The 27,156-nt window shown below is 42.6% G+C and overlaps 1 protein-coding gene across 5 annotated transcripts in view; it reads left to right on the top strand.

Annotated features, from left to right (window-relative positions):
- prkag2a (protein kinase, AMP-activated, gamma 2 non-catalytic subunit a) overlaps window positions 1–27,156 on the top strand; it is a 515,738-nt gene that overhangs the window by 218,613 nt on the left and 269,969 nt on the right. For all 5 annotated transcript variants that reach the window (XM_073054948.1, XM_073054946.1, XM_073054947.1 and 2 more), the window contains exon 3: window positions 6,796–7,072. In XM_073054948.1, coding sequence (XP_072911049.1) covers window positions 6,796–7,072 — 277 coding nt within the window. The remainder of the gene's footprint in view (window positions 1–6,795; window positions 7,073–27,156) is intronic.

Below are 27,156 nucleotides of genomic sequence, written 5' to 3' on the forward strand. Positions count from 1 at the left end.
TTTAAGGTGCTAGGGAGTAGGTACAGAAGAGATGTCAGGGGTAAGTTTTTTACTCATAGAGTGGTGAGTGCGTGGAGTGTGCTGTCGGCTGTGGATACAATAGGGTCTTTTAAGAGGCTTTTAGATAGGTGCATGGAGCTTAGTGAAATAGAGGACTATAGGTAAGCCTAGTAATTTCTAAGGGACATGTTCAGCACAGCCGAAGGGCCTATATTGTCCTGGAGGTTTTCTATGTTTAATCCTGACTGGTAAAATAAAACTGTTACAGAAACAGCAATGAAGAATCTTTCTACATCTTTGCTGATGACACAAAGATTGGAGATGTAGTGGACAGTGAAGAAGGTTTTCAAAGCTTGCAGAGGGATTTGGACCAGCTGGAAAAATGGGCTGAAAAATGGCAGATGGAGTTTAATACAGACAAGTGTGAGGTATTGCACTTTGGAAGGACAAACCAAGGTAGAACATACAAGGTAAATGGTAGGGCACTGAGGAGTGCAGTAGAACAGAGGGATCTGGGAATACAGATGCAAAATTCCCTAAAAGTGGTGTCACAGGTAGATAGGATCATGAAGAGAGCTTTTGGTACATTGGCCTTTATAAATCAAAGTATTGAGTATAAGAGTTGGAATGTTATGGTGAGGTTGTATAAGACATTGGTGAGACCGAATTTGGAGTATTGGGTGCAGTTTTGGTCACCTAATTACAGGAAGGATATTAATAAGGTTGAAAGAGTGCAGAGAAGGTTTACAAGGATGTTGCCAGGACTTGAGAAACTGAATTGCAGAGAAAGGTTGAATAGGTTAAGACTTTATTCCCTGGAGCATAGAAGAATGAGGGGAGATTTGATAGAGGTATATAAAATTATGATGGGTATAAATAGAGTGAATGTAAGCAGGCTTTTTCCACTGAGGCTAGGGGAGAAAAAAACCAGAGGACATGGGTTAAGGGTGAAGGGGGGAAAGTTTAAAGGGAACATTGGGGGGGGGGGGGGCTTCTTCACACAGAGAGTGGTGGGAGTGTGGAATGAGCTGCCAGATGAAGTAGTAAATGCTGGCTCACTTTTAACATTTAAGAAAAACTTGGACAGGTACATGGATGAGAGGGGTTTGGAGGGATATGGCCCAGGTGCAGGTCAGTGGGACTAGGCAGAAAAATGGTTCGGCACAGCCAAGAAGAGCCAGAAGGCTTGTTTCTGTGCTGTAATGTTCTATGGTTCCATGATTGTATCTGAGTGTGGCGGTATTCCTGAGTCTCCACCCAGAACATGAATGACTGTGAAAACTGATCTACTGACATGATGAGGAAAGCCCTGAACACCACCAGAGACGGAGGACCTTCATTGCTGCCCTTAACACCAGCGATGTAAAGGGCAGTAGGATCTCGCTACATCGCTTTATTGGAATGTTCTTCAATGAAAATGATGACAAAAATCTTGGTCCAAATCATGGGCTTGAAAAGGAGCTATTAGAGGATAGGGAGGCAGAGATGATCATCCAGGCTTAGTGTGAGAAGCCATAATTGTATATTTACATATAGGTTTGGCAAAGAAAGGTAGACTGAGTATCTTGTTTACACTACTGTCTGTCAGCAGAATAGATTAATTTGTGCATTCGCGGTTAACTTAGATACTACTTGCAAAGCCTTCAGTTATGTTTCAATTCCACCTCCTGTACCTAATAAAGTGACCACTGAGTGTATATTCGTGGTTTTCTGCTGCTGTACCCCATCCACTTCAAGGTTTGACATGTGCATTCAGAGATGCTCTTCTGCACACCACTGTTGTACGGTGCGGTTATTTGAGTTACTGCCACTTTCCTGGCAGCTTGAACCAGTCTGGTCATTCTCCTCCGATTTCTCTCATTAACAAGGTGTTTTCACCCACAGAACTGCCACTCACTGGATGTTTGTTTTTGTTCCTCTCACCATTTTCTGTAAACTCTAAAAAAAATCTCAGGGGATCATTAGCTTGAACCAATCTGGCCATTCTCTTCTCACTTTCCCCAATAATAAGGCAATTTCACCCACAGAACTGCCGATTACTGGATGTGGTTTTTTTTTTGGTTTTTTTCACTGTTGTGCATGAAAATCCCAGGAGATCAGCAGTTTCTGACATACTGAAATCACCTTGTCTGGCACCAATAATGGTCAACGTCACTTAGATCACATTTCTTCCCCATTCTGATGTTTGGTCTGAACAGCAACTGCACCTCTTGACCAGGTCTGCATGCTCTAATGCATTGACTTGCTGCCATATGATTGGCTGATTAAGTATTTAGATTAATAAGCAGGTGCACGTAAATAACATGGCTACCGAGTGTGATACCACTCAGCCCCCGACTCTACTAGCTTACACCTATAACTGTGTGGCTAAGTACAACTCCAAAACCATGTTCAAGTTTGCTGATGACACCACTGTTGTGGGCCATATCAAAGTTGGTGATGAATTGGTATATGGGAAGGAGATTGGAAAATTTGGCTGAGTGGTGTAATAACAACAACCTCTCATGGTGTCAATAAGGAACTGATTGTAGATTTCAGGAGAGGGAAACTGGAGGTCCATGAGCCAGTACTCATCGGAGGATCAGAGATGGAGAGGGTCAGTAACTTTAAATACCGGGGTGTCACTTTCTCAGAGGACTTGTCCTGAACCCATAATACAAATGTAATTGCAAAGAAAGCATGATATAACCTCTACTTCCTCAGGAGGCTGCAGAGATTCAGCATGTCATCAAAAACTTTGACAAACTTATATAGATATGTGGTGGAAAGTGCATTAACTGGCTGCATCATGGCCTGGTATCAGAATACCAATGCCTTGGAGCAGAACTCCTACAAAAGTAGTGGATTTGGCCCAGTACGTCACAGGTAAAACCCTCCCAACCACTGAGCATATCTACATGAAACATTGCCGTAGAAAAGCAACGCCTATCATCAAAGATTCTCACCACCCAGGCCATGCTCTTTTCTCGCTGCTGCCATCAGCTAGAAGCTACAAGAGCCTCAGGACTTGCACTACCAGGTTTGAGAACAGTTACTACCCCTCGACCATCAGGCAAAAGAGGATAACGAGACTGATTCTATTTCTGGTGTTCCCACAGTCCATCATCTCATTTTAAGGACTCTTTACGTTTTTATTTCATGCTCTCCTTACTTACTACTATTTATTTATATTTGCATTTGCACAGTTTGTTGCTCATTTGGTGACATGTATGTACTCTGAAAATAAATTTTACTTTGAACTTTGTGCCAGACGTGTGGCTTGATCAGAGCTGGGTGAGTACCACACCAGCAGCAGTCTGATCAGCTGATATCAGACGTGCCCCATGCATGGTGTTATTAATATTTTATCATGTAGAGTAATTGGGCTCTCTCTCTTCAGTTACTGATCTGTACTTTTGGGTTGTGGTTCAGTAGTCTGAGCAGGTAACCGTTGGGATCAATGGTCCCAGGACCTCGTGCAAACGTGTGACTGAGGCTGGCGATTTCGTCAACCTCAGCCTGTCAGGTTTGTGGTACTTTTGTTATAAATGCTATTTGCTTTTTTATTGTTGCACAATTTTTTTTTTCTCTGCACATTGGGTGTTTGAAGGTTTTTTTAAATATAGATTCTTTTGGGTTTCTTGGTTTTGTGTGGCTGCCTGTAAAGAGATGAATGTGAACGTTGTATAATATAGATATACTTTGATTGTAAATGTCATCTGAGCTTTGTGCTATCAGTCTCACAGGAACAGAGCATTAGAGAGGACATGTTCACAGAGAAAAGTCTGTTTTGGAGCTAAGTGATAAGTCACTGAACTACAGTTGTGCTGTTTGGTTCAAGAAATTAATGTTTGAAGGGAAGTAGCTGTTCTTGAACCTAGTAGTGTGGGACTCAGAGTTTCTATACCTCCTGCTCAATGGTAGCTGTGAGAGGAAAGCATAGCCCACATGCTGGTGATCTGTGATGAGAGATAAACACAGGAATTTGCAGATCCTGGAAATCCAGAGCAACACACACAAAATGCTGGAGGAAATCAGCTGGTCAGGCAGCATCTATGGAGGGGAATAAACAGTTAACGTTTTGGGTCGAGACCCTTCAGCAGGAGCCAGAATAAGAAGTGGGTGGAAAAGAATACAAGCTTGCAGGTGATAGATGTTGCTTTCTTGAGGCATTGCTTCTTGTAGATGCTACTAATGGTGGGGGGGGGGGGGGGGAGTATTTGCTGGTGATGTATCAGGCAGGGTCCACTACATTCTGCAGCTTCTTGTGCATTTGAATTGCTGTACCAGACCACCATGCAACCACTCAGGATACTTTCAATAGTAAATCCGTAGATGTTTAAGAGTGTTTGGTAAGTTTTTTTTTCTGAAAATGTATTATAGAGATGGAAGCCACTCGGCCCATCTTATTGATAGATTTCCACTTCTTGGCTCTCCATCCTTAGAAATCAGGAAAATGGTAGCAAGTGGACTTTAGTCCTCTGAGACTGCAGGTTTTCAAACTGAGCTCACTTGTTTATCATTTTTTATGCCTGTCTTTTATAACTTAATGGTAAAGAGAAATTAATGATTAAGTAAATGAGATGAAATAAAATCATGCTCCATAGATAATTGGTAATTGGTTTATTCTTGTCACAAATACTGAGGTACAGAGAGCTTGTTTACATTCCGTCCACACAGATCATGCCACTCCTAAGTACGTCAAGGTAGTTCAATATAAAAACAGAACAGAACAGAGAAATGGTATTGGTCTATTACTGTCACATGAACCAGATGCAATGAAATGCTTGTTTTGCGCTGTTCGTACAGATCAAATTATTACATGGATGCATAAGGTAAAACAATAACAGAATGCAGAATATAGCATAAGCACTACCAAAAAGGTAGAGTGCAGGTTAGCGATAAAGTGCAAGATTATATCGAGGTAGATTGTGAGACCAAGATCCATCTTGTCGTATAAGGAGTTAATTCAAGACTATTAGAAAAGTGGGATAGAAGCTGTCTTTTAGCCTGATGGTACGTGCTTTCAAGCCTTTGTGTTCTCAGCTGAATGGGGTAGAGGAGAAGACAGAATGTCCAGGATGCGTGCCATCTTTGATTAAGCTGGCTGCTTTGCTGAAGCAGTGAGAAGTATAGACAGAGTCCATAGAGGCGAGGTTGCTCTCACCTGTAAATGTTATTCTGTCTGAAAGAGCTGATTGTGGACTTCAGGAAGGGTGAGACGAAGGAACACATACTAATCTGCATAGAGGGATCGGAATGGAGAGAGTGAGCAGTTTCAAGTTCTCGGGTGTGAGGATCGCTGAGGATCTAACCTGGTCCCAACATATTGATGCATTTATAAAGAAGACAAGACAGTGGCTATACTTTTTTAGAAGTTTGAAGCGATTTGGTATGTCACTGTGGAGTGCATTCTGACAGGCTGAATCACTGTCTGGTATGGAGGGGCTACTGCATAGGATCGAAAGAAGCTGCAGAGGGTTATAAGTTTAATCAGCTCCTTCTTGGGTACTAGCCTGCAAAATACCCAGGACTTCTTCAAGGAACGTTGTCTCAGAAAGGCAGTGTCCATTATTAAGGACCTCCAGCACCCGGGGCATGCCCTTTTCTCACTGTTACTATCAGGAAGGAGGTACAGAAGCTTGAAGGTACACACTCAGTGATTCAGGAACAGCTTCTTCCCCTCTGCCATCCGATTCCTAAATGGACATTGAACCCTTGGACACTACCTCACTTTTTTAAAAAAAATAGTATTTCTGTTTTTTGCACGATATTTAATCTGTTCAATATATGTATACTGTATAAAGTATACTGACTAAGATTTATGTATTATTAGTATTATTATTTTTTTCTTCTATCTTATGTATTGCATTGAACTGCTGCTGCTAAGTTAACAAATTTCACGTCACATGCCAGTGATAACAAACCTGATTCTGATTCTGACATGGTTAGAGCTTTGCCTGATTGGTAAGAGGCAGCGAATAGGAATTAAAGGATCCTTTTCTGGTTGGATGCCAGTGACTAGTGGTGTTTTACAGGGGCCGGTATTGGGACTGCTTCTGTACCTCCTCTCTGATGGCAGTAATGAGAAGAGGGCATGTCCTGGCTGAGTGGTGAGATTCCTTAATGATGGATGCTATCCTTTTTGAGGCTAGTGCCCATGATGGAACTAGTTGAGTTTACCTCTATTTTCCAGATCCTGTGCAATGGCCTCTCCATACCAGACGGTGATGCAACCAGTTAGAATGCTCTCCATGGTACAGCTATAGAGATTTGCTAGAGTCTTAGGTGACATACCAAATCTCCCCAAATTGTTAATGAAATATAACTGCTGGTGTGCCTTCTTTTTAATTGCATCAATGTGTTGGGCCCAGGTTCAACCTTCAGAGATGTTGGCACCAGGAGCTTGAAGCTGCTCACCCTTTCCACTGCTGACTCCTCACCGGTGTGTGTTCTCTTGGCTTTCCATTTCTGAAGTCTACAATCAATTCCTCTGGCTCCAAACCCCCTGATCTTTCCAGAGGGTTGGCCCATTTCAGAATTCTTAAAATTACTCATTTCGACCTTTGAACGATTGTTGTCCCTTTCAGTTTTGCAGTTTGTTCTTGTAATATGTGCAACTTCGCTGTAGTCTTGACTGTAATCTGTTCAGGCTCTGCACTGAAGTTTTTTTGTTGTACATTGTTGCTTTTCTCTGCTCTCAGTGTCCTTCAGAAGTGCGTAGAAGAAGTAGAAATGCTTCAGTGTATCATCTCCTCAGTGGACTTTTGTGCTATGATTTGTGCTCCCAGACCTGACTCTTGTGCCTCTCCACAGGGAGAAGACAGTTTCCACTCCTGCGGCAGCCCCTCCAAAGGATTTTTTTCCCGGAATTTTTACCATCGGCCGTCCAGCCCTGTCTCTGCCCCAGTGAGAGTGAAGCAAAGCCCAGGTTCCCCCAAAACGGTCTTCCCTTTTCCCCAAGACTCTTCACCAAGGTCTCCCCGACGAATGAGCTTCAGTGGCATATTTCGCTCGACATCAAAGGATTCCTCTAGCAGCTCAACCTCTACCTCACCCGTCTCAATGAAGTTCTTCTCCAGGTCCAGGAAAGGTAAGACATTATTGTGGATAGACATTGGAATAGGGAACTGGGTGGTGGGATCATATTCCGTCTCCTCTCCTGCACTTTCTTGATCCCTGCTCACAATTCAACTTTTTCTCCTTCACAAATAATTTCAGACCTCTTGTACACCAGCTCTGCTTTTGTCCAGAATAAACTCCGGCTTCTCAATGTTAAAAATTCAAAGAAAATTTATTAACAAAATACGTATATGAACCACATACTACCCTGCGATACATTTTCTTTTAGACGTTCACAGTAGAACAAAGACATACAATAGAGTCAATGAAAAACTAAATGCAAACACTGACAATCTGCGTGCAAATGACAAAGCGTGCAAATACAAAAAAAAGAAATAATAATTAAAAAATGCCAAGAACATTGTAATGTAGAGTCCTTGAGAGTGAGTCCATCTTTTGTAGTAAGATCACAAACAAGAGAAAGTCTACAGAAATTCAGAGCAACACACACAGAATGCTGGAAGAACTCAGCAGGTCGGGCAGCATCTACGGAAAAGAGTAAACAGTTGACTTTTTGGGCTGGGACCCTTCAGCTGGACGTTCCACAGTTTGTAGAATCAGTTTTGAGTTGTGAGTGAAGTTTTCTACGCTGATTCAGGAGCTTGATGGTTGAAGGGTAGTAACTGTTCCTGAACTTGGTGTAATGGGACCTGATGGCAGCATCGATAAGAGAGCATGGCCTGGATGGTGAAGATTCCTTGATGTTACCCCTAAACTTTTGCCCCTTAACTCTCAACTCATGTCCTCTTGTTTGAATCTCCCCTACTCTCAATGCTCCTTGTAGGTAATTCCTTGTATGAACTTTTTACAGTGGAGGTGGGTGATTTCCAGCATGTTAGTACTCCTTATCCTTTTTGTTTTCTATCTTGCCACACAGGCAATCTTCTTCTTTTTCTGAGGTTTTTATGGCAACTGATGAACAGCTTTAAAGTGCATTACTGCCACCTTCTGAACTGGAGTGTGGGTCAGGATATCTAAATCCTATGTGTTTTATGTTAGTATCAACTTCTATAAAAAAGACTTGTGTTTTTAAGGAACAGCACTAAAATAATGATCTTGCGATCCTTTTTGCAAACTATCGTTAATGTTAAATTGTATTTTATTCCGTGAAAACTTTAAAGTCAACCACCCCCTCTCTTGATTATATCTTGGACTCCTCACCAATGCGTGCTCAACCGTTTCTTGCCGATTACAATACTCACATCTTCCATTACTGTGGGGTGGCACGGTAGCATAGTGGTTAGCACAACGCTTTACAGTACCAGTGACACCGTTAATTTCTGCCACTGCCTGTAAGGAGTTTGTACGTTCTCCCCGTGACTGTTTGGGTTTCCTCTGGATGCTTCAGATTCCTCCCACAGTCCAAAGACATACTGGTTTGTAGGTTAATTGCTCATTGTAAATTGTCCCATGATTAAGCCAGGACTAAATTGGGGGTTGCTGGGTGATGTGGCTCAGCGGGGTGGAAGGGCTTACTCCATGCTGTATCTCAATAAATAATTTTTTTTTGGTGTTTCTTCATGAAAAACAATGTACCATTTAACCCTGTGTGTTTAAACCTTAATCTCTATCTTATCACCTTCTCCCTCCTGCTCTTCCTGCATTCCTCAAACATTCCACTACTTTCTGGATATTATAAAGATGTCTTCCTGTTCTGTCTTTATCTCCTTGTTTTCTCCACAGTTGTTTGATTTCACATCTTTCATTTCTCCTTTACTGTAATTTATTTGAATGTCTACTTCTGCTTGTCTAGTTGCCTCCTTTGCTAATTTATTCACTTGCTCGTTCCCTCCAACATGTGCAGGAATCTGCATAAAACATACACAGAGTCCCATCATTTAATTCTGAATAAGCTTTGTATTATCTCATACGCAATGTCTGATCTTGCCTCTGAATGTAAATCTGTTAGACTCCTGATTGTTGTGCTTGAATCAGTCAATAGATAGATAGATAGATAGATACTTTATTCATCCCCATGGGGAAATTCAACTTTTTTCCAATGTCCCATACACTTGTTGTAGCAAAACTAATTACATACAATACTTAACTCAGTAAAAAAATATGATATGCATCTAAATCACTATCTCAAAAAGCATTAATAATAGCTTTTAAAAAGTTCTTAAGTCCTGGCGGTTGAATTGTAAAGCCTAATGGCATTGGGGAGTATTGACCTCTTCATCCTGTCTGAGGAGCATTGCATCGATAGTAACCTGTCGCTGAAACTGCTTCTCTGTCTCTGGATGGTGCTATGTAGAGGATGTTCAGAGTTTTCCATAATTGACCATAGCCTACTCAGCGCCCTTCGCTCAGCTACCGATGTTAAACTCTCCAGTACTTTGCCCACGACAGAGCCCGCCTTCCTTACCAGCTTATTAAGACGTGAGGCGTCCCTCTTCTTAATGCTTCCTCCCCAACACGCCACCATAAAGAAGAGGGCGCTCTCCACAACTGACCTATAGAACATCTTCAGCATCTCACTACAGACATTGAATGACGCCAACCTTCTAAGGAAGTACAGTCGACTCTGTGCCTTCCTGCACAAGGCATCTGTGTTGGCAGTCCTACAACTGTCCTCGGTCTCACTTCCACCGCCCACTGCAAAGCTAATAGAACAGCTGTCATTTCACCTGTATACACTGAGAAATCATCATTTATTCTCACTTGCATTTTAATGTTAAAATCAGGCAATACCAATCCTACCCCAATCTACTATTACCATTTTTTAGCAACTGCTGTCCACTCCTTGTTGCAAGTAGCCTAACCCCTGTGGAATGCTACTAGTCACCGACAACCAACCAATAAAGGCCTTCCTTATTCCCATTCTTTGTCACCTGCCAGTCATCCAATCTTCTATTCATGCTGGTATCTTTCTTGTAATACCATGGGCTCTTAGGTTGTTCAACAGCTTCATGTGCGGCACCTTGTCAAAGTCCTTCCAAAAAGCCAAGTGAACAACATCTATTGACTCCCCTTCGTCTATCCTGCCTGTTGTTTCCTCAAAGTACACTGGTGATGCTGTGTCTGCTTCCTTCAGCTGATCCCTAAATTCTCCCGTCAGGCTCTTTGGTGATACTGTTCCAGGGCTCTCAGGTGCCTGATTCAGTTCCAAAATGAAATGTAGGAAGGACTGCTCTATAGACTGAAAATTTTGTGTGGAGCTGTGCCTCACGGTCTTCAAAGGCTCTTTTCCTTAGTCGTACACAGGCTCCGCTACTCAGGCTGTGGTTGATCTCTGAGCCAGTGTCTGCCTTTGAGGAAAGAATGTTGCCATGGTGGAGAAAGTGGCTTCTGTACCTCCATCCCGATGGCAGCAACAAGAAGAGAGCATGGCCTAGATGGTGGCGTTCCTTGATGAAGGGTGCTGCTTTCTTGTGACACTGCTCCCTGTAGATAGTTCCTTGGAGAAAATTTTTCATTGGAGGTGGGTAATTTCCATGATGTTGGTACTCCATATCATTTTTTTTGCTATCTTGCTACACAGGCAATCATTAGCAACTGCTGTCCACTCCTTGTTGCACGTAGGCATTGGTAGAGAAAGTGAGATCAATGAGATTCTCTGATTCAAGCACAGCAATCAGTACTGTCATTTTTAAAAGGGATCAGGAAAAATTCTTGAACAATATTCACAGGGCTTTAGTAAAACCAGTGATCTATCCCTAAAGCCCTGTGAATATTGTTCAAGAATAGTTCCCGATCCCTTTTAAAAATTATCGTACTTTCTTCTTCTCTTGCCATTTCAGTCACTATGATCCAGTAGGAATTCACTGTCCAAATTAGTTTTCTGCATTGTTCACTCAAACTCTTTTGAACCACTTTAATGATCTTCTCTGTTTTAAAGAGAACAATTCAGTGTTGAGGGAAACTGAGGTTAAATTTAGATTTAGATTTATCTATTAAACACGTGTACGTTGAAACATACAGTGAAGTCTGTTGTTTGTGTTAATAACCAGTGCAATCCGAGGATGTGCTTGGGGACACCGGCAAGTGTCACCACACATTCCAGCACCACAATAACACACCCACCTTGTCCAGCAGCCAACATACAACAGGGATTGCGTGATAGTGTGGTGGTTAGCATAACGCTGTTACAGCACCAGCAACCTGGGTTTCATTCCAGCTGCTAACCTTAAGGAGTTTGTATGTTCTTCCCGAGACCACGTGTGTATATACCTTGTATAGTATATATAGTATATAAACATTGAACAAAGAAACACCACAATGTTATACCGACCTTTTAAGCTACTCTAAGATCAATCTAACCTTTCCCTCCTCCATAGCCCTCCCATTTTTCTATCTAAGATGCCTATCTAAGAGTCTCTTGTATTGTAGGTCTCTTATGTAGCTGCCTCTACCACTACCTTGGTGGTTCCACACACCACCTCTCTGTAAAAACAACTATCTCAGACATCCTCTCTCTACTTCCCTCCAATCACCTTAAAATTATGTCCTCTTGTATTAGCCGTCTCTGTCCTGGGAATAAGTTTCTGGCTATCCACTGGATCTATGCCTCGTATCATCTTGTACACCTCTATCAAGTCACATCTCATCTTCCTTCATTCCAGAGAAAAGACCCAGCTTGATTAACGTATAAACCTATCCATGCTCTTTAATCCATCCTGTAAATCTCTGCACCCTCTCCAAAGCCTCCACATCCTTCCCATAATAAGACGATCAGAACTGAACACAATAACACGATGTTCCAAGTGTGTGTGTGCGTGTGTGTGTGAATAAATCTTAATGATACCATGGAAAACAAAGAAAAAATACTTGTGCTTTTTATTTGAAATATGGAATAAGGATTTGACCGAGAGGTAATCAACTAATGTTCCTTTGACAAGTGAAGAACAGAGTAACTACCCAACTGGTTTGTATTCTTTAGTATTTAGGGTCATAGGAAAGTACAGCACAGAAATAGACCCTTTGGCCCATCTAGTCCATGCTGAACCATTTAAACTGTTTACTCCCATTGACCTGCTCTGGGCCCTCCATACCCCTATCATCCATGTACCTACCCAAACTTTTCTTTGAAAAGCATTGAAATGGAGCTTTGCATGCGCCACTTGTGCTGGCAGTTCATTCCACACTCTCACGACCCTCTGAGTGGAGAAGTTTCCTCCCATGTTCCCCTTAAACTTCTCACCTTTCACCTGACCTCTGGTTGTAGTCCCACCCAACCTCAGTGGGAAGATCCTGCTTGCATTTGAGTTGTTGTCAAGTCATGCCACCCTATGGATAGTGCAGTTGTCCATGGGGTTTTCGTGGCAAGATACAGGAGTAGATTGCCAAGCCTTCCTTCCACGCAGGTACTGACCAGGAACCAGCTGGATTCGAACTCAGGACCATCCACTTTGAAGTCCAGTGCTGATGCCACTACACCACCAGCCGGCCCATAATTATGAGGAGTAAATTATTATTCTGTATACCTCTATCAATCTCCCCTTAATCTTCTATATTCCAAGGATTAAAGTCCTAATCTATTCAATCTTTCCTTATAACTCAGGTCCTCCAGACCTGGCAGCGTCCTTGTTAATTTTCTCTGTACCCTTTCAACCTTATTTACATCTCCCACTCCCATTTATTTCTCACTCATATCTGAGAAAAGTGTTGTTCACTTTGTAACAGAGCATTGTTGCAATTTTTTTTGTACCTTGCTGTAGGTTTGGGCATTGATGGACACTCCACGTCATAGGAGCCTGGGACTTTCAGATACACAGTTGCTTTTGCAGCTCAGCCCTGGTTTCCTGTTTGTTACAGGCTCGTGTTCCACTACTTGGATATGCTGTCAGTGCGCTGAGCAGTTTGTGCCTTGTGACAGTTTGTTTTTAAAGGAGCTTGTTTATAGAATCAAGGCGGTATAGGGAACTAAGTTGTAAGTCAGCTTTGGTCTAATTGATGAAGGTGCAATCAAGAGAATAGCTGATTCCCAAGGTGAACTGGGCTTTGAGGTGACTCGTTTGCCCGTTTTTCCCCAAGATTAGACTCTTCCGGATTCTTGATGCATGCCAATAGGTACCTGAAGATGTTGTCCTCCTATGAGGCATTCATTTTATTAGTAGACCTCAGTGGATTTATTTTTCCTGACACTATACCCCTTTTGGCCGCACTGAAGTTATTATGAAGTAATTATGGAGAACGATAGGACTGGACCCAGGGTTGAGATTTTTGATTGGAGAAAGGCTAACTTTGAGGAGATGCGAAAGGATTTAGAAGGAGTGGATTGGGACAATTTGTTTTATGGGAAGGATCTAATAGAGAAATGGCGGCCATTTAAAGGTGAAATTTTGACGGTACAGAATCTTTATGTTCCTGTTAGGTTGAAAGGAAAGGTTAAAAGTTTGAGAAAGCCATGGTTTTCAAGAAATATTGGAAACTTGGTTCAGAAAAAGAGAGATCTACAATAAATATAGGCAGCATGGAGTAAATGAGGTGCTCGAGGAATATAGAGAATGTAAAAAGAATCTTAAGAAAGAAATTAGAAAAGCTAAAAGAAGATACGAAGTTGCTTTGGTAAGTAAGGTGAAAATAAATCCAAAGGGTTTCTACAGTTATGTTAATAGCAAAAGGATAGTGAGGGATAAGATTGGTCCCTTAGAGAATCAGAGTGGAGAGCTATGTGTGGAGCCAAAAGAGATGCAGGAGATTTTGAACAATTTCTTTTCTCCGGTATTCACTAAGTAGAAGGATATTGAATTGTGCAAGGTAAGGGAAGCAAGTAGGGTAGTTATCAAAACTATGACGATTAAAGAGGAGGAAGTACTGGCGCTTTTAAGGAATATAAAAGTGGATAAATCTCCGGGTCCTGACAAGATATTCCCTAGGACCTTGAGGGAAGTTAGTGTAGAAATAGCAGGGGCTCTGACAGAAATATTTCAAATGTCATTAGAAACGGGGATGGTGCCAGAGGATTGGCGTATTGCTTGTGTTGTTCCATTGTTTAAAAAGGGTTCTAAGAGTAAACCTAGCATTTATAGGCCTGTAAGTTTGATGTCAGTGGTTGGTAAATTAATCGAAAGTATTCTTAGAGATGGTATATATAATTATCTGGATAGATAGGGTCTGATTAGGAACAGTCAACATGGATTTGTGCATGGAAGGTCATGTTCGACAAATCTTATTGAATTTTTTGAAGAGGTTACGAGGAAAGTTGACGAGGATAAAGCAGTGGATGTTGTCTATATGGACTTCAGTAAGGCCTTTGACAAGGTTCCACACGGAAGGTTAGTTAGGAAGTTTCAATCATTAGGTATTAATATTGAAGTAGTAAAATGGATTCAACAGTGGCTGGATGTGAGATGCCAGAGAGTAATGGTGGATAACTGTTTGTCAGATTGGAGGCGAGTGACTAGTGGTGTGCCTCAGGGATCTGTACTGGGTCCAATGTTGTTTGTCATATACATTAATGATCTGGATGATGGGGTGATAAATTGGATTAGTAAGTATGCAGATGATACTAAGATAGGTGGTGTTGTGGATAATGAAGTAGGTTTTCAAAGCTTGCAGAGAGATTTAGGCCAGTTAGAAGAGTGGGCTGAAAGATGGCAGATGGAGTTTAATGCTGATAAATGTGAGGTGCTACATTTTGGTAGGAATAATCAAAATAGGACATATATGGTAAATGGTAGGCCATTGAAGAATGCAGTAGAACAGAGTGAGTGATCTAGGAATAATGGTGCATAGTTCCCTGAAGGTGGAATCTCATGTGGATAGGGTGGTGAAGAAAGCTTTTGGTATGCTGGCCTTTATAAATCAGAGCATTGAGTATAGGAATTGGGATGTAATTTTAAAATTGTACAAGGCATTGATAAGGCCAAATTTGGAGTATTGTTTACAGTTCTGGTCACCGAATTATAGGAAAGATGTCAACAAAACAGAGAGAGTACAGAGAAGATTTACTAGAATGTTACCTGGGTTTCAGCACCTAAGTTACAGGGAAAGGTTGAACAAGTTAGGTCTTTATTCTTTGGAGCATAGAAGGTTGAGGGGGGACTTGATAGAGGTATTTAAAATTATGAGGGGGATAGATAGAGTTGATGTTGATAGGCTTTTTCCATTGAGAGTAGGGGAGATTCAAACAAGAGGACATGAGTTGAGAGTTAAGGGGCAAAAGTTTAGGGGTAACACGAGGGCGAACTTCTTTACTGAGAGAGTGGTAGCTGTGTGGAACGAGCTTCCAGTAGAAGTGGTAGAGGCAGGTTCGATATTGTCATTAAAAAAAAATTGGATAGGTATATGGACAGGAAAGGAATGGAGGGTTATGGGCTGAGTGCAGGTCGATGTGACTAGTTGAGAGTAAGCGTTTGGCACGGACTAGAAGGGCCGAGATGGCCTGTTTCCATGCTGTACTTGTTATATGGTTATAAGTTCTTCCAACAAGCTGGGGCCACACGGTAGTGTAGCATTTCGAGGCGGCACAGCAGCATGGGTCAAGGCAGTGTGGCAGACCAGCGGTTAGCATAGCGCTGTTACAGCACATGTGACCCCGGTTCAATCTCACTGCTGTCTGTGAGGAGTTTGCACCTTCTGCCCGTGACCACATGGGTTTTCTCCACGTGCTCCTTTTCCCTCCTACATCCTGAAGGCGTCTGGTTTAGTAGTTAATTGGTCATATGGGTGTATTTGGGCAGAGTTCTAGCTCATTGGGCCAGAACTGTGTGGTGTCTCTAAAGAAACTAAAAATGAAATAAAAGCTCCAAAGGTTGTGAATGCAAGAGATGCTGAAAGTCCAGAGTAACCAACACAAAATGCTGAAGGAACTCAGCAGATCAGGCTGCATCTATGGAAAGAGATAAGCAGTTGATGTTTTGGGCTAAGGTCATTCATCTGCATTCAAATCCATAATCCAAAGTTTGTGGATTTGAAATCCCTACTTAAATATATCCATATCTGGAACACTCATTTAACCTAAGTACCTTCAAAGAAGCAAGTTAACACAGAAACAAAAGCATTGTACCAATTGTTTTTAGGTTCTCTTGTAACGTGTTCCTGGAATTGCTACATACAGTCGGCCCTCCTTATCTGCGGGGGATTGGTTCCGGGGACCCCCCGCGGATACCAGAAAACGTGGATGCTCAAGTCCCTTATTTAACCTGTCTGAATGTGGTGGTCTTTAGGACCCAGCAGAACCCCGGACCTTATTTAACCTGTTTCTGTGCGGTGGACTTTAGGACCTGGCGCAGCTCTGAATCCGCAGTGTTTCTGTTCACAAAAATAATCACGATCACGATTGAAAATAAAGTGGAAGTAATAAAGCGATCGGAAAGAGGTGAAACGCCATCGGTCATTGGAAAAGCATTAGACTACAGTCGGTCAACGATAGGAACAATTTTAATGGAGCATTTGAAAGGCCCTGCCCCGATGAAAGCTACAATTATTACTAAGCAATGCAGTGGTTTAATTATTGAAATACATACGTTTCTTAAGTGTTTTATATGCATAGAAAGGTAAAATATGTACTATATACTAAGAAAAACGTTTGACTAACTGAGGCTACGTAATACCGGATGTACCTGTTTCGACTTCAAATCTGACTTAAAGACGGACTCAGAAACGGAACTCGTTCATAACCTGGGGACTGCCTGCACTTTTAAATCATCTCTAGATTACTTATAATACGTAATACAATGTACATGTTATGTAAATAGTTGTTATACTGTACTGTTTAGGGAAAAATGACAAGAAAAAATAGGCTGTACATGCTCAAACAACGATTGCTGGAGAGAGAACTAAGGGGTTTTCCTGGTTTTCCGGTTGGTTGACTCCACGAATGCAGAAACCGCGGATAAGGAGGGCCGACTGTACTCTGTGCTGGACTGCACGGATAAGATTATCTCAGTCCATAGAGCACTGGTAGGGGTTGGAAGTGCACCCATTCCTTTTGAAGTCGCATGGGAGTCCCCCACCCATCTTTTCACACAAAATAGACATGAGGAGGTCCTCCGAGTTGATAGTGGGGGTGCCTCCTCTGATACACCCTAAACATCTCAGATCATTCTGTCCCCCTTCCCTCCCTCCACTGATAAAGTTCCACTCTTCTTCCTCTTCCTACACTTGAAGTATTGTGAGAAATTTTGGGCCCCTTATCTAAGAAAGGATGTGTTGTCATTGTAGAAGGTCCAAAGGAGGTTTATGAGAATGATACACACAAAATGCTGGTAGAACACAGCAGACCAGGCAGCATCTATAAGGAGAAGCACTGTCGACATTTCAGGCTGAGACCCTTCGTCAGGACGTCAGGACGAAGGGTCTCGGCCCGAAATGTCGACAGTGCTTCTCCTTATAGATGCTGCCTGGCCTGCTGTGTTCTGCTAGCATTTTGTGTGTGTTGTTTGAATTTCCTGCATCTGCAGATTTCCTGGTGTTTGCTTATGAGAATGATCCTGGGAATGAAAGGGTCAGCATATGAGGAGCATTTGATGGCTCTGGGCTTGTACTTTCTGGAATTTAGAAGAATGAGGGGAGATCTCATTGAAACCTATCAAATATTGAAAGGCCTAGGTAAAATGGACATGGAGAAGATGTTTCCTATAGTGCGGATCTGAGGACACAGCCTCAGAATAGAAGGACAACCCTTTAGAATAGAGATGAAGAGGAATTTCTTTAGCCAGAGGGTAATGAATCTGTGGAATCCATTGCCTCGGGAGGCCAAGTCATTGAGTATATTTAAAGTAGAGATTGATAGGTTCTTGATTGGTAATAGTTACAGGTAGAAGATTGGAGGATGGGGTTGAGAGGGATAAAAAATCTGCTATGATTCAATGGCAGAGCAGACCTAATTTTGTCCCAATGTCTTATGGTCTTCCCAAAATCCTAAACTACCAACAAGAAACCTTTTTAACTTTGACGTTCTTTTTATATTTAAACCCCTTGTGGATTTGGTAGCTGGCCTGGAAATAGAAGCAAAGCTCTGGAGTATCAGAAGTTCTGTCTATCCAAAGTGCTGAGCAGCAACCTAAAAAGAAGAGGACCTACATGTCATATCGGATTCCATTTGGGGTATTTTTACAGCCTTCCCTGGTCTCTAAATTAAACCCTTTCCTCATTTCAAAGCTGTGCAAAAAATCTGGATGGAAAGGAATTTGAAAAAAAGTTAGCTGTTTTATTAATTCCAGTCACCTCACTCTGTCTGAGAATTTTGACTTGTATCGTCTAGTCTTGACTCTGATTACATGGCTAACTTCAGCACGTTTCATCTGAGTTATAGGGGAAGGTTGAATAGGTTAGGACTTTATTCACAGGAGCACAGGAGGATGTGGGGAGATCTTATAGAGGTATACAGAATTATGAGGGGCATAGATAGGATAAATACTTTTTGACCTCAGATTGGGTAAGGCTAGAACTAGAAGTCATAGATTAGGATGAAAGGTGGAATATTTAAGGGGAATCTGAGGGGGGGGGGTGCAAGTTGGAATGAGCTTCCAGCGGAAGTAGTAGATGAGAGTTCAATTGTAACATTTAAGAGGAGTTTGGATTAGTACATGGATGAGAGAGGAATGAAGGCCTATCATCTAGCTGCAGGTAGATAGGAGAAGATTGGGCTGGCGTGGTCTAGATGAGGCATAGGGCCTGTTTCTGTGTGTAGTGCTCTGTGCTGAAGGAAATTGTGTGTTTTGGAGTCATTCCTGGATGAAGCCCATGTGTGATTTTACAGTTTCAGAGAGCAGAGTTTAAGATGTTTAAAATATGAGGTGACAAATGGCTTAATGGAGCAATTTGCCCTAATTGAGACTGGTATCATTCAACATTGCTTCTCTCTTGCAAACAACGTGCCAATTAACAATTTGTAATTAAAACAAGTCACAAGCAGTGATACCCATGCCATCATCTTATCTCTGAAGATAGGGGATCTGCAGTTGTGTATACTGCCTAATGAAGACCTGAAGCCATTCCAGTGATTTATCATATAATCATTGCTGGTCCATTCCTCTGGGGGATCGATGTAGCATTTGGCTCCTGCCTGTCATTGTAACTGAGAAAATTGCTGTTCCCCGGGGAACAGGGCTCTCTGATAGATTCATTACGTCATTTAGAAGCCAATGTGGAACTCCTTTCTAAGGTTGTTATATCTGGACTTGCTTTAGCTAAAATGAGCATTTTAGAATATTAAGATGTTCAAAGACTCAAATGGATTACTGATGTTCTTTGTGGTAGAGAATTTTTCTCTGCTTGGTCAGGGTTATATAGTAGATCCTTAACGTCCTTGGGCAACGGACGAGAGGCATTTACTTGTTTTACCCTATCAATATAATATTAAACTTCCCCCAATAATATTCTTGGTTCCAAGTGAGGGTCTTCCAATTTTTAAATAAATTTTAATGAATTTTTAAATTTTTAATAAATTGCTCTACATAACTGAAGTCTTGTATCCCTGATTCTAACCTAGTGAATCTTTAGGATGTGTGGGCTCAGAATTATTCAATTGCATGTGGTCTGTTGACCAGAAAGTCAAAGATCCAGTTGCTTAGGGAGGTGTTGTGTCCCAGGTCAAGGAGTTTGAAGATGAGTTTATTTGGAACTATGGTATTGAAGGCCATGTCTACTTTATCTCTGCTCACAGGACAAACCGCATCCTGCCATGGTGAACATCTGCTGTAGTTCTCCTATTGCAAATATGTGTTTCCTTAGATAGAGAGAACACACTTTTAAGCAATGCACCCAATGTGGTCTCACCAGGGTCCTTTGCAATTAAGGCTTTATCTTTCTAATTGCCTACTTGTTGAGCCTACATAGAGCACTACAGCACAGAAACAGGCTCTTTAATACATCTTGTCCATGCCGAACTGTTATTCTGCCTAGTAACATTGATCCAGACCTGGACCATAGCCCTCCATACCCCTTCCATCCATGTACTTATCCAAGCTTCTCTTAAATATTGCAATCAAACCCACATTCACTACTTCTGCTGGCAGCTAACCCCACACTCGAACCACTCTCTGAGTGAAGATGTTCCTCTGCAGATTCCCCTAAAATATTTCACCTTTCACCCTTAACCTCCAGTTGTGATCTCACCCTAGCTGAGGGGAAAAAGCCTGTGTGCATTCACTCTCTCTATATACCCCTTACGTATTAACTTTCATTCGTGTACAAGGTCACCAGGTCTCTCTGAATACTGACACTTTTCAATTGCTACTTTCACATCTTTTACAAGACGATGCACGTGAGGCTGCTTAACTAGATTAGAGCCGATTGGATTACCGAAAAGGTACTAGCATGGATAGAAGATTGATCAACTGGCTGGAGGCAAAGAGTAAGAATAGAGAGGGCCTTTTCTGGATGTCTGCCAGTGACTAGTGCTGCAGGGGTCAGTGTCACGACCACTTCAAATCATATGTCAATGATTTGAATGAAGATTTGGCTTGGTGGTCAAGTTTGCAGACGATGCAAAGGTAGGTGGAGGGGTAAGTATTGTTGAGGAAGCAGGATTTTTGCAGAAGGACTTAGACAGATTGGGAGAATGGGCAAATGAATGGAACAGATGGAACACAGTGTCGGAAAGTGTATGGTTGTGCACTGTGGCAGAAGGAATAAAGGTGTGGACTATGTGCTAAATGGGGAGAAAATTCAAAAATGAGAGCTGCAAAGTGACTTGGGGGTCCTCATGCAGGACTCCCTAAAAGCTAACTTGAGTCAGTGGTAAGGATAGCAAATGCAATGTTAGCATTCATTTCGTGAGTACTAGAGTACAAAAGCAAGGATGTAATGCTGAGGCTTTGTAAGCATTGGTCAGACTGCACTTGGAATATTGTGAGCAATTTTGAGGCCCTTATCTGAGAAAAAGTGTGCTGGCATTGAAGAAGGTCAAGAGGAGCTTCCCATGAATGATCCCAGGAATGAAAGGGTTACCATTTGAAGAGCATTTAATGGCTCTGGGCCTGTACTCACTCGAGTTTAGGAGAATGAGTGGTGGGTGGGGGAGGAGGGAAGACCTCACTGAAACCTATGAAATATTGGAAAGCCTAGATAGAGTGTATGTTGAGAGAATGTTTCCAATATTGTGGGAATTTATGACTGGGGCCACAGCCTCAGAATTGAGGCAAGTTCATTTAGAACAGAGACACGGAAAAATTTCTTTAGCCAGAGGGTGGCGAATCTGTGCAATTCATTGCCACAGTCAACTGTGCAGACCAAGTCATTGGGTATATTTACTGTGAAGTGGAGCTTGATAGATTATTGGTTAATTAGTGTGTCAAAGGTTACGGGGAGAAGGCAGGAGAATGGGGTTGAGAGGGTTAATAAATCAGCTGTGATGGAAAGCCTGAGAAGCCTTGATGGGTCGAATGACCTAATTCTGCTCCAATGTTGTTGTCTTAAAGCTAGTCCCTGTAGATTTTTTGTTGTCTTTCCCTAAGTCTAATTATACAAGTTATGTATAATTTATGTTAATTCAAGATAATGTTAATTCATGCTGCAAAAAGCCGATTTTATGGCATTTATACCCAGCATATGTAATACCCACAACAGTAAACTTGAACTTGAAGACTACGTAGTTGCAACACTTATGTTCTTGATGAGGGATGACTTAGGGTTGAGTTTCTTGGCATGCAACACACATGAAATGCTGATGCTGCCTGACCCTCTGAGTTCCTCCAGCGTTTTGTGTGTGTTGCTTTGGATTTCCAGCACCTGCAGATTTTCTCGCATTCATGAATTGGATTTAATATTGGCTTAGTGAGAGAAGCCGGAGAGTGGTAGTAGATGGTTGTCTGTCTGACTGGAGGCCTGTGACTGGCGGTGTGCTGCAGGGATCAGTGCTAGGTCTGTTATTCTTTGCCATGTATATCAACGATCTGGATGATGATGTCTTGTCTTGTCCATACTGCACCAACCGCCACCACTGGCTATAAATGTGCAGGAGCAGTGTGTGGTTAAGTGCCTTGCTCAAGGACACACACGCTGCCTTGGCTGAGGCTCAAACTAACGAACTTCAGATTGCTAGCCCAAAGCCTTAACCACTTGTCCACGTGCCCCACGTAAACTGTATCAGCACATTTGTGAATGACTGGGTATAGTGAACTGGGTATAGTGGACAGTGAGGGAGGCAGTTAAAGCTTGCAGTGTGATCTGGACCAGTGGATAAATGGGCTGAAAATGGAGACAGATGAGTGTGAGGTGTTGCCCTTTGGGAGGACAGAGCAAGGTAGGACTTACACTGTGAGTGGTAGGACACTGAGGAGTGTGGTGGAACATAGGGAGCTGGGAGTGCAAATCCACAGTTCCCTGAAAGTGGCATCAGAGCTAGATAGGGTTGTAAAGAGAGCTTTCGCCACTTGGTGAGACCTAATGTGGAGAACTGTGTACAGACTTAGTCAGCTACTTACAGGAAAGGTATAAATAAGATTGAGAGAGAAAATTTGCAAGGATGTTGGGGATTTGAGGACCTGAATTATAGGGAAAGGATGAGTAGGCTAAGACTTTATTTCCCCTAGATCAAGGGGGCGATTTGATAGAACCTACAAAATTATGAGGGATCTAGATAGAGTAAATGCAAACAAGCTTTTTCCACTGAGCTTGGGTGAGACTGGAGCTAGAGGTCATGGGTTAAGAGTGAAAGGTGAAATGTTTAAGAGGAACATGAGGAAGAACTGCCTCACTCAGAGGGCAGTGAGAGTATAGAACAAGCGGCCAGCGCAAGTGGTGGATAGGGGTACATTTTCAACATTTAAAAGAAATTTGGATAGGCACCTGGATGGGAGGGGGATGGAGGGCTGTGGTCTGGGTGCAGGTTGATGGGAATAGGCGGATTAATGGTGTGGGACAGACTAGATGGGCCGAAGGGCCTGCTTCTGTGTTGTAGTTTTCTATGACTTTAGGACTGTATGGAAGTTTGGATAGGTACACGGATGAGAGCAGTATGGAGGCCTATGATATAGGTACGGGCAGATGGAACTGGGCAGAAAGCCAGGCCACAGCAAACTAGATGGGCCAAAGGGCCTGTTTCTGTGCTGCAGTGCTCTATGACTGTGTCTGTTTAATAAGGTTACCAGGTGTTAGGCGCTCCTCTGACAATGCTGTGGTTTCTCTGTACTTGCCCAGGACAGACAGCCCAACTGTTGAGCTCTGGTTTCTAGAGAGGACTTGGAACCACAATGTGACTCAGATTTGTGAGAGCCACTCACTGAACCACAGCCAAAACTTCAGCGTTTCAGAGAAATAAATTGTCTTGTCTCACGTGGCACAAAGAAAGTGAACGTCTCTGTTGCAAAACTTCTTTTGTCTTTTTTTGCTTAATTATCTATCAGCACTAGGAAGTGCCTTAGGGTGAAAACTTACATAGCTATTCTGTGGGGGTAAATGGGGTCACCAGAGCCAGAGTCAGTGAAGACTAGAAACACACCCCGATGCAGAGTTTGGGCCTAAAGTGTTGACAGTTCCTTCCCCCCTCCCCCCCCCCATGGACACTGCCTGACCCACTGTGCCAATCAAAATTCCCCTGTAATCTTGTCCAGTTTGCCTGCATTTGGTCCATGTCCCTCTCAACCATTCCACTCCATGTCCCTGTCCATGTACCTTGGAAAAGTTGTCAATGTGCCTGCCTTAGCCACTTCCTCTGGCAGTTCATTTCATATACTGCCACCCTCTGGGTGAAAAAGTTTCCCCTCAGGTTCCTGTTGCCCCTCCGACCTAAACCTTCACCCCCTGGTTCTTAATTCCCTGACCCTGCAAAAAATATGTGCTCATTGACCCTCTCTGTCCCCTTCATAATTTAATATACTTTTTTTTTGTTCAGCATGTACAAACTTTTTATCTGCATGTATTAGCTACTTGAGTTTAAATGCTCCCGGATGACATTTGCATCAGCTCACCACTGTGGATACAGCCAGAAACCTCAGCATTTTGTCACCACTCTCTGTTGAATGGGTTGGTGAGGCTTGGAGCAACTGGAGGAAACTGTGAATCATCGGACTTGACAGCTCATGAAGCAGCCCAGCACTTGCCACATAAAGAACCTACCTACTGGGGCAAATAATGCGAGAAGAGGGGTTGCACCTAAGCCAGGGAGCCAGTTGTACACACTGACATCAAACATAATGCTGTATTGACGATTTGAGGGAAGAGGAAGTTTCCAAAGCCACAAGACATCTTCACTTCCTCCCTAAATGCAAAAACAAAAGGCTTCTGGCTTTGCATTTTTATTTTTGCTTGCACTTGAGCTTGTTTTTGCAATCACTGCTATTTGTCACTGCTGCCATCAGGGAGTAGATACAGGAGCCTGAAGACACACCCTCAGTGATTCAGGAACAGCTTTTTCCCCTCATCCATCAGATTTCCGAATGGGCAATGAACGCATCAACACTGCCTCACTAATTTTTTTGTCTCTGTTTTTGCACTATTTACTTGATTTAACAATTAAAATATATATATACTTACTGTAATTTACAGTTTTTATTATTTTGTATTGCAATGTACTGCTGTTGCATAACAGCAAATTTCACAAATATGCCATTGATATTAAACCTGATTCCAGTTCTGATTTTGAATGAACCATAGAACACTACAGCACAGTACAGGCCCTTCAGCCCTCCATGTTGTGCTGACCCATATAATCCTTTAAAAAAGTACTAAACCCACACTACCCCATAACCCTCCATTTTTCTTTCATCCATGTGCCTGTCCAAGAGGCTCTTAAGTACCCCTAATGTTATAGCCTCCACCACCATCCTTGGCAAGTCATTCCAGGCACTCACAACCTTCTGTGTAAAAAAACTTACCCCTGATGTCTTCCCTAAACTTCCCTCCCTTAATTTTGTACATATGCCCTCTGGTGTTTGCTATTGGTGCCCCGGGAAACAGATACTGACTATCCACCCTATCTGTGCTCCTCATAATCTTGTAGACCTCTATCAAATCCCCTCTCATTCTTCTACACTTCAAAGAGAAAAGTCCCAGCTCTGCTAACCTTGCTTCATATGACTTGTTCTCCAATCCAGGCAACATCCTGGTAAATCTCCTCTGCACCCTCTCCATTGCTTCCACATCCTTCCTATAATGAGGTGACCAGAACTGAACACAATACTCTAAGGGCAGTCTCACCAGAGATTTGTAGAGTTGCAACATGACCTGTCAACTCTTGAACTCAATCCCCCTGTTAATGAAGCCTAGCATCCCATAGGCCTTCTTAACTACCCTATCAACCTGTGCAGTGACCTTGAGGGATGTGTGGATTTGAACCCCAAGGTCCCTTTGTTCATCCACATTCTTAAGTAATTGACCATTAATCCTGTACTCAGTCTTCTGATTTGTCCTTCCAAAATGCATCACCTCACACTTGTCCGGATTGAACTCCATCTGCCATTTTTCTGCCCAACTCTGCAACCTGTCCATATCCTCTTGTAACCTTCGACTGCCTATAGCTCCATCCACAACTCCTCCAATCTTCATGTCATCTGCAAACTTACTCACCCATCCTTCCACCTCTACATCCAGGTCATTTATAAAAATCACAAATAGCAGGGGTCCCAGGACAGATCCCTGCAGCACTCCACTAGTCACCGACCTCCAGGCAGAATACTTTCCTTCCACAACTACCCTCTGCTTTCTTTCTTTAAGCCAATTTTTTATCCAAACAGCCAAGGTTCCACTTATCCCATGCCTCATGACTTTCTGGATGAGTCTCTCATGAGGGACCTTGTTAAATGCTTTGCTAAATTCCATGTAGACCACATCCACTGCCCTACCCTCATCAATTTCTTTTGTTACCTCTTCAAAAAACTCAATCAGGCTCATGAGGCACGATCTTCCCTTTACAAAGCCATGTTGACTATCCATGAATAGACTGTACTTCTCCAAATGCTCATAGATCCTATCCTTAAGAATCCTTTCCAGTAGTTTGCATACCACTGACGTAAGACTCATCGGTCTATAGTTCCCAGGTTTCTCCCTATTACCTTTTTTAAACAAGGGAACTACATTTGCCATTCTCCAGTCCTCCAGCATTTCCCCTGCAGCCAAAGAGGATTCAAAGATCATGGCTAATGCTCCTGTGATCTCTTCTCTCAATTCCCACAACAACCTGGGGTGTATCTTATCCGGCCCTGGGGATTTATCAATCTCAATGTTTTTAAGAAGATCCAGCACTTCTTCTTCCCTAATCTCCACATTGTCCAGCACACAGGCCCGCTCTACTTCAACCTCATCCTGATCAAGATCCTTTTCACTTGTGAATACTGAAGCAAAGTATTCATTTAGGACCTCCCCAACCTCCTCCACCTCCAGGCACATGTTGCCCTCTTTATCCTTTAGCGTTCCCACCTTCGTTCTCGTCATTCTCCTATCCTTCACATACATATAGAACACCTTGGGGTTCTCCTTAATTCTACATGCCAAGGCCTTCTCATGCCCCCTTCAAGCTCTCCTAAGTCCTTTCTTTAGCTCCTTCCTGGCTACCCTATATTTCTCATAAGCCCCTCCTACTTCCTGCTTCTTATATCTAACATATGCTTCCTTTTTCCTCTTGACGAGTTGCCTCACATGTTTCCTCAGCCACGGTTCCCTTTCCCTACCATTTTTTCCTTGCCTCAGTGGGACAAACCTATCCTGAAGCCAACTCAAGTGGTCCCTAAACTTCCTCCACATTACTTCTGTGCTTTCCCCTTTGAACATCTGTTTCCAATTTACTCTGGCTAGTTCCTGCCTCATCCCTTCAAAGTTAGCCCTTCCCCAGTTAAGCACTTTACCATTTTGTCTGATTTTATCCCTTTCCATAGCTAAGGGAGTTGTGGTCACTCCCACCAAAATGCTTCCCCACCAAGCGGTCTGTCACCTGACCAGGTTCATTACCCAAAACTAGATCCAGTATAGCCTCTCCTCTCGTCAGCCGGTCCACATACTGTGTGAGGAATCCTTCTTGAACACACCTGAAAAACTCAGCCCCATATGAGGGAAGTTAAAATCACCCATAACTACTACCCTGTATTTCCTGCTCCATTCTAACATCTGCCTGCTTATCTGCTCCTCGGTGTCCCAACGGCTATTTGGGGGCCTATAGACTACTCCCAGCACAGTGATTGATCCCTTCCTATTTCTGACTTCCACCCAGACTGACTCCGTGGACACTCCTTC

The sequence above is a fragment of the Hemitrygon akajei genome, chromosome 8 (assembly GCF_048418815.1).
Source record: "Hemitrygon akajei chromosome 8, sHemAka1.3, whole genome shotgun sequence".
Lineage (NCBI taxonomy): Eukaryota > Metazoa > Chordata > Chondrichthyes > Myliobatiformes > Dasyatidae > Hemitrygon > Hemitrygon akajei.